Raw genomic sequence first — 14,339 nt, forward strand, 5'->3', positions numbered from 1 at the left:
TAGCATATCATTAAAAGGGTCTCTAAACGAGCTATGAACCTAATCATCTGAATCAACGAGTTAACTCTAAACACCTGCAAAAGATTCCTGAGGCCTTTAAAACTCCCAGCCTGGTTCATCACTCAAAACCCCAATCATGGGTAAGACTGCCGACCTGACTGCTGTCCAGAAGGCCACTATTGACACCCTCAAGCAAGAGGGTAAGACACAGAAAGACATTTCTGAACAAATAGGCTGTTCCCAGAGTGCTGTATCAAGGCACCTCAGTGGGAAGTCTGTGGGAAGGAAAAAGTGTGGCAGAAAACGCTGCACAACGAGAAGAGGTGACCGGACCCTGAGGAAGATTGTGGAGAAGGGCCAATTCCAGACCTTGGGGGACCTGCGGAAGCAGTGGACTGAGTCTGGAGTAGAAACATCCAGAGCCACCGTGCACAGGCGTGTGCAGGAAATGGGCTACAGGTGCCGCATTCCCCAGGTCAAGCCACTTTTGAACCAGAAACAGCGGCAGAAGCGCCTGACCTGGGCTACAGAGAAGCAGCACTGGACTGTTGCTCAGTGGTCCAAAGTACTTTTTTCGGATGAAAGCAAATTCTGCATGTCATTCGGAAATCAAGGTGCCAGAGTCTGGAGGAAGACTGGGGAGAAGGAAATGCCAAAATGCCAGACGTCCAGTGTCAAGTACCCACAGTCAGTGATGGTGTGGGGTGCCGTGTCAGCTGCTGGTGTTGGTCCACTGTGTTTTATCAAGGGCAGGGTCAATGCAGCTAGCTATCAGGAGATTTTGGAGCACTTCATGCTTCCATCTGCTGAAAAGCTTTATGGAGATGAAGATTTCACTTTTCAGCACGACCTGGCACCTGCTCACAGTGCCAAAACCACTGGTAAATGGTTTACTGACCATGGTATCACTGTGCTCAATTGGCCTGCCAACTCTCCTGACCTGAACCCCATAGAGAATCTGTGGGATATTGTGAAGAGAACGTTGAGAGACTCAAGACCCAACACTCTGGATGAGCTAAAGGCCGCTATCGAAGCATCCTGGGCCTCCATAAGACCTCAGCAGTGCCACAGGCTGATTGCCTCCATGCCACGCCGCATTGAAGCAGTCATTTCTGCCAAAGGATTCCCGACCAAGTATTGAGTACATAACTGTACATGATTATTTGAAGGCTGACGTTTTTTGTATTAAAAACACTTTTCTTTTATTGGTCAGATGAAATATGCTAATTTTGTGAGATAGGAATTTTGGGTTTTCATGAGCTGTATGCCAAAATCATCCGTATTAAGACAATAAAAGACCTGAAATATTTCAGTTAGTGTGCAATGAATCTAAAATATATGAATGTTAAATTTTCATCATGACATTATGGAAAATAATGAACTTTATCACAATATGCTAATATTTTGAGAAGGACCTGTATAGCCTCTGGTCGCGCGCCTAACTCCTACACCACCAGTGCCGCAACTCTGATCAGCTTTCTTGCTAGAGAAAAAAAACACATTCCCACAGCATGATAGCACCACCTCCAGGTTTTATCATAGGAACAGTGTATTCTCATAGCATTGTGCGTGTAGACCAAGTAAGTCATTCGTGGTTCTATCTGACTAATATCCTCCACATGTTTCCTATGTCCCCTACGTTGCTTGTGATGAACACCAAACTGGCACCTCATATGGCTTTGTTTTAACAATGGCTTTCATCTTGTCACCCTTCCATAAAGACCAGATTGTGAGGTCCCTGACAAATAATTGTCCTGTTGTTTGATTCTCCTATTTGAGCTGTGCTTGATTATATTTAGGGGTATCAGAGCGAAGAGGACTAAATGCAAATGTACTCTCCACTTTTCAAATTTTTTTTGTAGAACATGTTCATGACATGTATTCTTTTCCTTACCCTTCACAAATTATTGGTCTATCATGTAAAATAACCAGAAATTACATTGAAGTTTGTGATTGCTACACGAGAAAATATGAAAAGATTCCAGGAGTATTAATCTGTAAATGTAACAGATGGCACAGTGTTTGTGTAAGCCCTGCTATCTTTCACATGCCACTGCCTGCATTGATATTTACATGGTCTTCTGTTTATGATGCCATAAATTTTCTAACCTTCTACGTTCGAACCAGGAGCTGTTCACACGCAGCATGACAGAGAGCGAGATGCGAAGTGCCCCCTATGAGTTCCCAGAGGACAGTCCCATCGAGCAGCTGGAGGAACGACGGCACCGCCTAGAGAGGCAAATCAGTCAGGACATTAAGTGAGGAAATGCAACTGTTTACATTACCCCAGACAATCAGATCCAGCTGCCCTCTCTTGCTGTGCCTTCCTCTTATACACAGTGTTGCTCTCACCTATGCACACTTTCTTGTCAGCTTTTCAATGTGCTAGTTTTGTGGGCTAACTAATCCCAGCAATCGGCTCACTGATGTAGCCTGCATTTGACACCTGTTCTAGTGGTACACCTTATACTTTACAAACGCCAAGGAGGAGGTTGGTTCTGTCTTAGCTGCCTGGGACAATGCTGACTGCACTTCTAAGCTAATCATAGTGGAAGGGGGGTTATCTTACATGTCCCTGTTTACCAATCAGGGTTTACCATCACTAACTGGTGTTAAAATTCTTTGTGTTGATATGAATGTGCAGCTGTGGGATTGAGAGTGCTTGTTGGAGTGGGCGCCTGTGCTTGTATTCAGTGTCTCTCCCTTTGTTTGCTTAATTTCTTCTCACTACCTCTGGTGCCCATCTTCCCCTGCCTTGCCCACACTATCCTGCGCCTCTGCATATTACCCCAAGGCTTGAGCCAGAGATCTTACTGCGTGCCAAACAGGACTTCATGAAAATCGACAGTGCTGCAGACCTTGAGTGAGTGAGCTCTGCCTCAGTATGCATGTTTTTTATCAGAAGATTATTTCTTTGTTTGTGACTTTATTCATCTGTTTGGCTCACTTGTACTCAGAAATCTGCATACTAACTGCTATTATTTTTTCAAATCACTATATACTCACAGATTCCTATACTATATTATTTAGCTGCTCTGTTTTGGTGTAAGTAAGATTTGTAGAACCCACTGTGGACATTGCCAGCCCATTGAATTGGACTATATCTTCCCCCCTGCTGGTGATTTAATAGATGTACAAATGGGTTCCTTTATAAAAATGGCTAATGCTAACTAGTTCAATTTGTCATTTACAAAATCATTTGTTGGTACCCCTGGTAAAGATGTGTCAAAAGGCTTAAACGAAATGCATCTTTTATAGCAGCAGGACAATATTCACAGTGAAAAATTTTGAAAAATCCAACTTTTAGATTGAGTACATTGGTTTAGGTAGGAAAAATAATTGTTTTTATTTAAACAGACAATCACAGGGTTGGAGGGTGCAGAGAGAGATAAATGGACTGAATTAATGTGGTGCTTTTCTAGTCATACTGACCACTCAAAGCACTTTCATGGAGCCACATTCACCTAGCCACACTCACAAACTCGCACTCATTCATAGACAGATATGTAGAGATTTTGGGGTGGATGCCTTGCCCAGGGGCTCATCGACATGTGGCAGGGGAGGAAGCTGGAATCAACCACAGCTTTCCAATTACTAGATGACCAGTCTTCCTATTGAGCCACAGTTGCTCACAGATCTTTGACCTTTCTACTGTGCGCAATCTCTTTAGATCAGTGGTTCTCATCGGTCAAGCTTCGGGACCCAAACCCAGCAAATCTTTCAGCTTCCCTATTTTATTGAATGAAAAACTGGTGCAGTTTAAACCAGAGATGGTAAAAAAATTAACAAAAATAACTACTTGGAAGAAAACTAAAGCCACCAGCAGGACATGTTGATAGACAGGAAAATATTACCTTTTACTCTCCATTAGCTGTATTGTAATGACAACTAAAACGCATCTGAAACTTCAATCTTTTCATAACGGACACAACGGTGCTTTTAAGCACAAAAGTAAAAATAAAAGACAAAAGATTGGTTTATGAAAGACTCCAAATATGTAGCTTTAGCTTAGTACTAAATGGATAAAAGACAGCAGTCATTTTAGTCACTTTATTAAGCACTTTTTTTATCATAACGCTGATAATAATCAGTAAGAAAAGTTTTTAACTAACCAAGTCAGTGTTTTATACAAAATACATAATAAATAACAAAAAGTCCAAATAGAATTAAAAAAGAGAATCCATTACTTAAACATTCTGCCTCACATTTGCTTTTTGCTATGCTTAATGTAAATAAACTTTGTGGGTCTTCATCTGGGGTGTGAAACACCGGCTGTCAGCTTGCGTTACAGGGCATTATTGCCACCTACTGTTAAGGAGGAACTCTGATGATTTACTTTTCTTTTTTGCCCTGGCAAAGGCTGGGTAAGGGGTGCGCCAGTCAGAACATTGAACGTGTATTGTGACCTTATAACACCTGACAGTGTTAGCTATTAAAAAAACTGGTATAGGCCAAAATCGGAATCGGCAGGTCAGGCTTTTTAAAGATCGGTTATCAGCCAGAAAACTGCAATCGTTGCAACCCTAGTCCTGGGTCCTCTTGTATGCTTTCTTCCCTTCAGCGCACCCCACATGTTTTCTATAGGCTTTAGGTCTGGGGTCTAAGATGAATCTAGAAAAAGGTTGATTTTGTGTCTGGTGAACACATTTCTGTGTTGATTTGGCCACAATGTCTGCAGCTGGAAGACCCATCTCGACCCATTTTCAGTTTTCTCTTAGAGGGTACCAATTTGAAAATCTCTTTGTCTTTTAAAGTGTTCTGGATGCATTTTAACAAGGCTCCCAGGGCCTTTGGCCTTTGAAAGAGAAACAGGCTCACAGCATCATAGATTCTCCACCATACTTCATATTATGCATGAGGTGCTTTCCCACATGATCATCCTTTGTTTTCTGCCTAAAAGTAAGGTATAAATTTAAAAAAATGCTTCAGTTATGTTATTTTAATGAAATTATCAGCGATAACAACAATTGTGGTCCACTGATTTTGTTAAAAGCTAATACTTCTTACTTTTCCTCACTGAATAACTGTACTCTAATTAAAGGTTGGATTTATTAACAGTTCTTATATGTGAGATTATACTACTGTAAAAAAAGAAACATTTTTAAAGGGATTTTAAAGGTTTATGAGGTTTGCTTTAATATATAGTTTTTTATTGTAATTATATTAGTTTCAGATTTCATTTTGTTGTGCTTTGGAATGTAAAAATACTTTATAGCTAAGAGATGTGTCTTTATATCATCACTGAAGTTTGCATCCAGAAGGCTACGTGTTTACTCATCACATAACTCCTGTATCCAGGGCTTTAGCCTGGCCCTTGTCTCACATTTTATCGGACTCAGTCTCCAATAGGGCAAATGGTATAAAACATATAAATGTACAAAATCACTCTGTGACATCTTATTTAAAAAGAAAAAAATCATAGTATGCTCATACTGTTCATGAAGTATAGCCACAAACACCAGAAACGCACAACACTGAAGCACATGATAGATGGAGTGGATAAATCTTTTAAGTTTTTATAGGCATTATGTTTTACAAAGCAAATCTATTGTATTCCTTAAAGATGTAGCTTTGGAAAGAGGAAAAGGCAACTTTCCCAAGTGACAACATCAGAGGAATAACTGGGTGAGCAGATCCCCAGACAACAGGATTCATTGCTTCTGGTATGCGGTAGTCAGTAACTGCCAAAAAATGCCCAAAGAAGGACAGCTTGAGTGAAAGCATCCCCAGGTGGTTAAATCCTGCGTTGCCGGGTAGCTGCAGACTGGTTCCCAAGCTGGTCTATTTCATTGCTGAAAGACTAGTGTTCAGAGTGCTGGATCCCAGATCAATGTGAGGGAAAGTGTGATTTTGATTTACCATGTTTCGTTTTCTATAAACTGAACAATCGTGTTTTTCTGTATTAATTAGCTAAAAAAAAGGAGGTCGCAGGATGAAATGTGAGGAAAGAGGATCCAATGGCATCTATAAGGCATGGTTCTGGGTTTAAAATGTTTGATCCTGGGACTTCAAAACATCATCATTGACCTCAAGCACTCACTCGTGCAGTGAACCCATATTCCCTAATGCCAGGGGCCTTTTTCAAGAGGATAAAGCATTTTGCAGCACTGCATAAGATATTTAGTAATATCTGATCAATAACTGATCACAAACTGATTCAGCTGCTTTGGAAAAACTACTCAGTTCAAAGTAGGCCTCATCCCACCACTCACTGGACTACAACGATCAGCTGCTGGGATATCCCCATGATGAAAAGTTTAGCGGATCAGATCTGCTTTTGTGCCACAAGAAGAGTAACTCATCAAGAAGAAAGTCTTAGTGTTTTGCCCATTTTTTCAGTGTATGTCAGGCTCCGAAAAGACCCATGCTTTGGATCACCAAAACCCTGTCAGACAAGTTTTCTACTGGTCTGAAGTCAGTAAAGTAAATTTTTCAACATACATAGATATAAACTAGTTGGGTACTATGGTTGCACAATATTAGAAAATGATGTCACGGTGGATATTGCAATGATATCAGCTGAGACAAATGCACATGTTCCTCACATTTTCAGCACTCTCTGTAGCCCTTGAGCATCTTGGACACTATGATCTGAGACATGGTGTAGGCATCCACTGCAGTGTAACTCCAACAGGCTGAAAGTCTTAGCATGCAAAATGCATATCCACATCACATTGATATTTTTATGTTTGCAATATATTCTGCAGCACTTGCTTGTGTACATAGCAAAATAGACTATCATTTATTGGCTAAAAATGTCCTGAAATATAGCAGTGACCAGTACATTTCCCTTCTTTTAATAACTAACATACACACAACCGCTTATATCAAAGTTTTTTTTCTTTCTTCCACTTCAACTCTTGCTGGTTTTTGTCTCCGTGCGATCTGTTCCCTTCTTTTATTTTATTTGAAGCTGTGCTCTCTGTGTGCATCAGGTCAATGAAGGAGAAAAGCGTGGACACGGTTGATATGGGCTTTAAGGAGCGGCAAATGCCGATGGAAAAAGAGTACCAGCGCGTCTCAATATCTGGAGAAGAAAAATGCGGGGTGAGAAGCTCAGATCACAACATTGTATAAAAACAATTAATGCTCGCGCAAAGGCAACAATTCAGTCATATTCATTTTTATTTCTGTGTTTGTGCTTCCAGGTGCCGTTCACTGACCTGGTAGATGCTGCCAAATGTGTGGTGAAGGCCTTATTAATCCGGGAGAAATACATCTATCGTTCCATGCAGACCTTTTGTAAGACCACAGCTCACGCCCTGCAGGACCTTGGGACGAACTCTCTGGAGCTGGGAGTTTATGATGACATACTAGAGACCCCTGTAGATGCAGGTACACCATGTACACATCCAGTTCCTGCTCTTCAAGCTGATAGCAACACATATTTTTATATGGTTTTAGCCTAATTATTTATTTAAAAGCTACTTTTGTCAATTCGCAAGTTGGTAAATGTAATACATTTTTAAGTTAAATATAAGTAGGAGCCCAGTGTTAATATAAAGGTAACATTATAAACATTTTACCATTCAGAGGTTTCACTACTACAAAAACGGTTCTGTTCTTCTGGATTGCTGATTAGTAATCCTAAAATCTTAAGGCAACTGGACCTCTCTTCTACTGGTTCTTCGTTCATCCAAATGGTTCCTTCAGTTCTGATCATGATCCAGTCCCAGGTTCATATCTTGTTGTAGTGACAGCCACACTAATAACTAGTTTTAAAGCACCTGTCTTCCCTGACCAAAATGTACACACAATAAGTGAGTAACAACAATCAACCCTTTAGATGGAGAGTGTAGATGGCTGAGAAATGAGAGGGAAAGGCTGGACTCTGTGTTAGGCTGTCTCTACTTAGATACCTGTCACTGTTGTTCATTTCAAAATACTTTTCAAGCCATTCACTCTTCAACCTCTTTTCTCCCAGATGCCCCTGTTCACCCACCCGTCTCCGAGACACACCCATACGACAATCAGGACCCCAAGAATATGCCAGCAGATACAGGATATGGTTGTAAGATGGTTGATGGGGTCATACACGTCTTCAACAAGAAAACAAACATGGACAAGTACGCATTTATATTTACACTTAGATTTATGATATTAACTGTTGTCATGAATTCTTTTTGACTGCATAGGACTGTGAAAAAGTATTTGCCCCCTTGTGGATTTTGTCTGTTTTTGCTTTTTGGTCAAGCAAAGGCAGATCTCGGGTCAAGGATCAAAATCAAATCTTTATCTTTGATTTGAGCAACTCATTTATCATTTGTGGCCAGAGAAACCGCAAAAAATCCAGATGATTTGTTTTTTACTCATTCAAAAGTAAAAGAAAAATTGTCATTTCACAGTGCGATTTTTGTTTTTTTACAAACAAAATAAAGATATTACAGATCCCACATCGGTCCTTAAAGAATCAGTTGTTAGTGAGGGATAATCTCGTTCAGATTTGACAAGTCTCTGTGTTTTATATTTTGAAATAGAGCTTTAAAGCAGCCCTGTACTACTGAATTGAGATCCAGCTTCAGAACTATATTGTTGCAAGAGTTGTGTAAGATACAAATAATAAACCCAAACAATACAAATGTTTTGTAGTCAGATTTCCAGAAAATTACAAAAACTACCAGAAAATGTAGAAATTTGAGTCTGGAAATGAATGAAACCCTGCTAATTGAGATAAAAATTAATAAACATAAATTAGGAGTAATGTGAATGTTGGACAAATACAACATTTAACTTAAAGTTGTTTTACTCTTTTAGAAGCACAGAACTCGACCTACCGTATCCTGACCTGAAGGAGTACATAGCAGACATGAATGTAATGATGTCCCTCATTATCAACGGTCCAGTGTGAGTGTTATTTTAATCTATGCGGTCAACGGATTGATTTATTGTTCTTCTCTTTACATAGTTCAAATGAAACCTGTCTGTTCTGTGCGTTGCTTCCAGGAAATCTTTTTGCTACCGCCGCCTGCAGTACCTGAGCTCCAAATTTCAGATGCACATCTTGCTGAATGAGATGAAGGAGCTGGCAGCTCAGAAGAAGGTTCCTCACAGAGACTTCTACAACATCAGAAAGGCAAGAGCTGCTGCGAAAATATTTTCCCTCTCCTCTAGTATTGATATAAATGGATCTCATAGAGGAATATGTATGTAAATTATATGCATAGTTTTTACTTATCAAAAATAAATGCATTTTTGTGAGTTATAGTGCTTGTTTAAGGGGAGATTTTATTTTCCACTGCCGGCATTTTAAACTAAATATAACTGCGCTGTGTTATACCGACGATCGTATTGGAATGTTTATAACTTTTGAATCTGTCTATATGATTAGGTTGGTCGAATTATTTAACTGTATATGAATCGGATCTAGTTGTGATTTAAAGTGGCAAGAGATAAAAATTTGTTGTGAATTTTTGCTATGTAAATAAACAAAATTTGATTTAACTGAAATGAATTTAAATGTTTTTCCACACTATGCCTCCAGGTGGACACACACATACATGCATCATCCTGCATGAACCAGAAGCATCTTCTGCGATTTATCAAGAAAGCCATGAAGAAATACCCCGACGAGATTGTTCACGTTGAGCGGGGACACGGTCAGACCCTCCGAGATGTTTTTGAGACCATGAACTTGACAGCGTACGACCTGAGTGTAGACACACTCGACATGCACGCGGTGAGCTATCAAGTGTTTTTATGGGTGATGGAATAGAGACAAAACATGCTCCCTGTGACTTATTTACAATTATTAAACATTTTTTTTCTATATTTCTCTGCTTTAAAAGGATCGAAACACATTTCATCGGTTTGATAAGTTCAACTCCAAATACAACCCCATTGGAGAGTCTATCCTCAGGGAGATCTTCATCAAGACGGACAATTATGTGGAAGGAAAATACTTTGCTCATATAGTTAAGGTGGGAAGTGGTTCAGGTATAAAATACCCCCTTTTCCATTGTCTGTAGAAAGCAACAGGCTTTGTAAAGCCCAGGTCGCATTTCGATATAAATTTACCCAGGTAATTTCACTTTCAGGGGTCATACTCTGGAGATGGTCTTTTCAGCTTTCCCCGGGTTTTGTTAAAGGGGTAGGTTGTGTGTGGCGAGGCTTGGTGCCAGCAGCTGCAGTAATGGCAGAGGTTACTACACAAATTAATCATTTTTATACAATTAATTTGTCACAAAAAGTAGTTTTAAGATGTTTTTAAGGGAGAAGGTGGACCTTAAAACTTCATCTGTGCATTCAGTTTATCAAGAATAAGCCTACATTGAAATTTTGTTTATGAGTTTTTGGAACAGCGGAGCTCCGCTTGCAGGCTGGTCTGGCTGCTATAAGCTAAGCTAACGGGTGGCTAACTGGGACTTCCCCACTAACCGCTGCCTGATCTCGGACAGGACTCTGGGATTTTCCGCTACCTGTTATCTGTTCGTGACGACTGAAAGTGAATAAAAAGCGTTTAGTAGGTATGTGGGGAATAATTGCAAGTATCAGAAAATAAAACAGAATATTTTTCGCCAGACATTGGTGACATCTTAAGTTATTGTTGGCACTAATTCTAAACTATTTCACCACAATTCTGTAAGACAAATGTGTTAAAGCAGTACTTTAAAACGTTCTATGTTCATAAAAAATATAGGATTCCTCTATGCATCTTTTACTATATATAAATGTTTGCTTATGATTAGACAGTCAAGGTATCAATTCCCTGCAATTCTGGACTGATTGTCAGTTTTTTTTTAATTCTAATAAATACATTTTAAGTTAAACCATTTTCTTTAGTTATCTGATATGAGTTTACCTGATGTTCCTAAAAGAAAAATACGTGTGTTAATCACTGTTTAGTAGTTATTGTAAATAAACCATGCAGTTGTAAAGCAACAACTCTGCCCAGATGCATGTTGGTAAAATATTTCATGTAAAATATTCCTGCTTATAGATCCAGTGCAGCATAAGGAATAATTGAAGGATTTAATCAACTGTATAACTCTAAAGCTGCTCATCCTCTATTATTTATCAGTTGACACAAAAATATATGTATAAGCTTTTAAATGGAGTAATGCCATCTGCTGGAATGAAGGTGTATTGCAGTTTTTTCACAACCTCCCCATACGCCATTAGGCTGATTGAAATAAATTGTCCGTGGCCTCTCTAGGCAATGGAAAAAGAACATACGAGATTCCCTGGGATTTCTATTACCCGGGTAAAACAAACCCTGGGGCTTTAAATCCTTGAGCGTTCAGTGGAAAAGGGGCGATAGTCTACTCTAACAGGATTCCTGAACACAAACTTAAACCTGCTGTCCTTATTTTTCCAGGAGGTGATGTTTGACTTGGAGGAGAGTAAATACCAGAACTCTGAGTTAAGACTGTCCATCTATGGTCGCTCCAGAGACGAATGGGACAAGCTGGCAGAGTGGGCTGTCAAACATAGAGTGTACTCTGATAATGTGCGCTGGCTTATCCAGGTGCCGCGTCTGTTGTAAGTGTTTCTGCTAATTTGTTATACCTTGAAGCTGAGATGCAAGTAATTTCTTCTGCTTATGAAACTCAAGAAAACATGTACACGATGGTGAAAGTGTTAAAAGTTGTAAAACACGTATTATTGGTAAGGTTCCTACAAAGATTGAAAAATCATCTTAAGATTTAATAAAAACAGACTGTGGCCCAGAGGAACCAAGCTGTAAAGCAACGTGAACAAACTGCCTTAGGGGTCATGGATTAAGACTTACGTGGCAGTTTGTCTGATTAGGAAGAGGAAGTCATGGGAGAAGGTGTCTGAAAGTTGAGGCTTGAAGACCTAATAAAACCCTCAACGTACCACTTCATCCTTTTGTGTGTTGCCAGTTCTGTTAGAAAAGTATTTTTGGTCAAGAAAACAACAAACCATAGATAGACACCCTTCACAGTTCAGCAAAAATTGTCATCATCCATATCCGGCACTGCTATTGTTGTGTCAAAAAAGTTCAATTGAGGTTAATTGTATTTAACTATGTTTAATGCTTTTTTTCTATCTCAGAAACAAAACAGAATCATAATCTGATCATCGCAATGCTTTTATAAATTTCTTTTTTAGTGATGTGTACCACACAAAGAAGCAGCTGGCTAACTTCCAGGAGATGTTGGAGAATGTCTTCATGCCTCTATTTGAGGTCACCATAGATCCTGCCAGTCATCCTGAGCTGCATCTCTTCCTGGAGCATGTGAGTGTGGCCTGAGTCTTGATCTAAACTAACTCGATGATCCACACCTGACGACTCCGGCTGTTTTTGCGTGTTGATAGGTGGTGGGCTTTGACAGCGTGGATGACGAGTCCAAGCCTGAACAACACATTTTTAACCTGGACAGCCCACTGCCCGCTGAATGGACAGAGGAGGACAACCCACCCTACTCCTACTATCTCTACTACACCTACGCCAACATGACTGTGCTGAACCACCTGCGAAGGTAGCAGAACAATAGCGTACAAAACGTTTTGCTTTGAATCAATAATTTAAACCTAATAATTCTCAGATCTGTGAGTCTATATTTGTGTGTGACACAGACGTCGAGGGTTTCATACATTCGTTCTGCGACCTCACTGTGGTGAAGCGGGTCCGATCCATCACCTGGTGTCAGGGTTCATGTTGTCAGAGAATATTTCCCACGGACTGCTGCTCAGAAAGGTCAGGATGGCTCTCATAACCACTGCTATAAAAATATTACTCCTGACCATTCTTAAATGATGTATTTGTACCAATTAAAAAGTATCGATCAGCTAGTTTGACATTAGCCACAGGTCTGATGTGTTTTGTTCTTTGCAACTAATGTTGCAAAAATAAAAATTTAAGAATAAATAGTTGAGCTATTTAAAAGGTATGCACTTACTACGCCACCTTGAACCATTTATAGAGTATTATAGAGTTTTTGTGCTTCTGCTCTTAGTCTGTTTTCCCTAAATATCGGGTAAATAAGTAAATACAACTACTGTTGTGATCTCCATCACCCAGTTCAGACAGGTTGACTAACATGGACCCTGAAGGTTATCTAATTTTTCTTGCAAAAGTATTCATACCCCTTGCACTTTTTCAAATTTCAATGTACTTCTTTGGAACTGTATGTGATAGAGCAAAACAAATCAGCACATAATTGTTCTAATTTGTGGATGGAAAAAAGGCTGCCACAGACATTCTGGTATCCTTAAGCAGAGTTACGCTAGATCAAGGAGACTAATACTTTCACTCTTAGAGAGTTTTTCTAACAAATAAATTATAAATATCTAATTCTATAATGGATTGTAAATTGTTTCCTAAATTTTGTATTTTGAATTTACAGAGTTAACGTTATTCATGCCCCTGGCAGATTTAGGTGTGAAGTAATGTGAATTTTACTTATTGACCGAAAGAAATATTAACATTTTGAAGTGGCCCGGTCAGAGTCCCGACCTGAATCTGATAGAAAACTTGTGGAGGGAGCTAAAGATTAGGGAGATGGCATAGAGGCCTTCCAACTTCAAAGGCCAAAGATAAATCATCAAAATACATACTGGCCAACCAGAAGGGCTTTATTGCTTTAATGCCAGTAAAGGTTTTTCTGTTGATTATTGAAAAGGGTATAAATAACTTTCAGCATGCTACTTTAAAGATGTCACTTTATTGTTCCCGGGGGCACTGTTATCAACACACAGCTGTACTTTTTGCCATCTTTGTCTCATTCTTCATTCCATTTTTAGGCCCCTGTGCTTCAGTATCTTTACTACCTGGCTCAGGTTGGCATTGCCATGTCACCGCTCAGCAACAACAGCCTGTTCCTTAGTTACCACCGCAACCCGCTGATGGAGTATTTGTCCAGAGGTCTCATAATCTCTCTGTCCACCGATGATCCCCTTCAGTTCCACTTCACCAAGGTCCGTTGGACCACACACGTATCACACTCACGCAGTTAAAAGGGAAAACTGTCATTTTTCTTTCCTGTTAAGTGGATGTAAAATATATTATAATGTGGATTTCTATATTTTATTTCCAGGAGCCACTGATGGAAGAGTACAGCATCGCGGCTCAGGTGTGGAAATTGAGCTCATGTGACATGTGTGAGCTGGCTAGAAACAGTGTCCTGATGAGTGGATTTTCACACAAGGTGAAGTGGTTTATCATTCACTTATTAATGGTAATAAAGAAGGTGATAAACAGTTTATCTGGTGCATCACTTGGGGATGCGTGGTGCAGCTTTTCCAGGAGTTTGATTCTTTTAGTGTCAGAAATGATCATACATGAGGGTGGTGTTGCAGTGCTCTACAATATATCTAAAGGACAGGACACTTCTGCATGTAGAGTGCTTTACAAAAGTATTTATACTCCTTTTAGT

The 14,339-nt window shown here is 39.7% G+C and overlaps 1 protein-coding gene across 8 annotated transcripts in view; it reads left to right on the forward strand.

Moving 5' to 3' along the window:
- The window catches only part of LOC124856509 (AMP deaminase 2-like), a 40,694-nt gene that overhangs the window by 21,705 nt on the left and 4,650 nt on the right, over positions 1–14,339 (forward strand). For 7 of the 8 annotated variants that reach the window (XM_047346997.1, XM_047346998.1, XM_047346999.1 and 4 more), the window contains 15 exons: positions 2,128–2,258; positions 2,795–2,863; positions 6,936–7,047; positions 7,149–7,335; positions 7,925–8,066; positions 8,755–8,844; positions 8,944–9,073; positions 9,482–9,676; positions 9,786–9,917; positions 11,315–11,478; positions 12,073–12,199; positions 12,280–12,443; positions 12,541–12,661; positions 13,708–13,881; positions 14,001–14,111. In XM_047346997.1, the coding sequence (XP_047202953.1) occupies positions 2,128–2,258; positions 2,795–2,863; positions 6,936–7,047; positions 7,149–7,335; positions 7,925–8,066; positions 8,755–8,844; positions 8,944–9,073; positions 9,482–9,676; positions 9,786–9,917; positions 11,315–11,478; positions 12,073–12,199; positions 12,280–12,443; positions 12,541–12,661; positions 13,708–13,881; positions 14,001–14,111 (2,049 nt within the window). The remainder of the gene's footprint in view (positions 1–2,127; positions 2,259–2,794; positions 2,864–6,935; positions 7,048–7,148; positions 7,336–7,924; positions 8,067–8,754; positions 8,845–8,943; positions 9,074–9,481; positions 9,677–9,785; positions 9,918–11,314; positions 11,479–12,072; positions 12,200–12,279; positions 12,444–12,540; positions 12,662–13,707; positions 13,882–14,000; positions 14,112–14,339) is intronic. The other variant, XM_047346994.1, reaches the window with a different exon arrangement.

This window comes from Girardinichthys multiradiatus, chromosome 20 (genome assembly GCF_021462225.1).
Source record: "Girardinichthys multiradiatus isolate DD_20200921_A chromosome 20, DD_fGirMul_XY1, whole genome shotgun sequence".
Lineage (NCBI taxonomy): Eukaryota > Metazoa > Chordata > Actinopteri > Cyprinodontiformes > Goodeidae > Girardinichthys > Girardinichthys multiradiatus.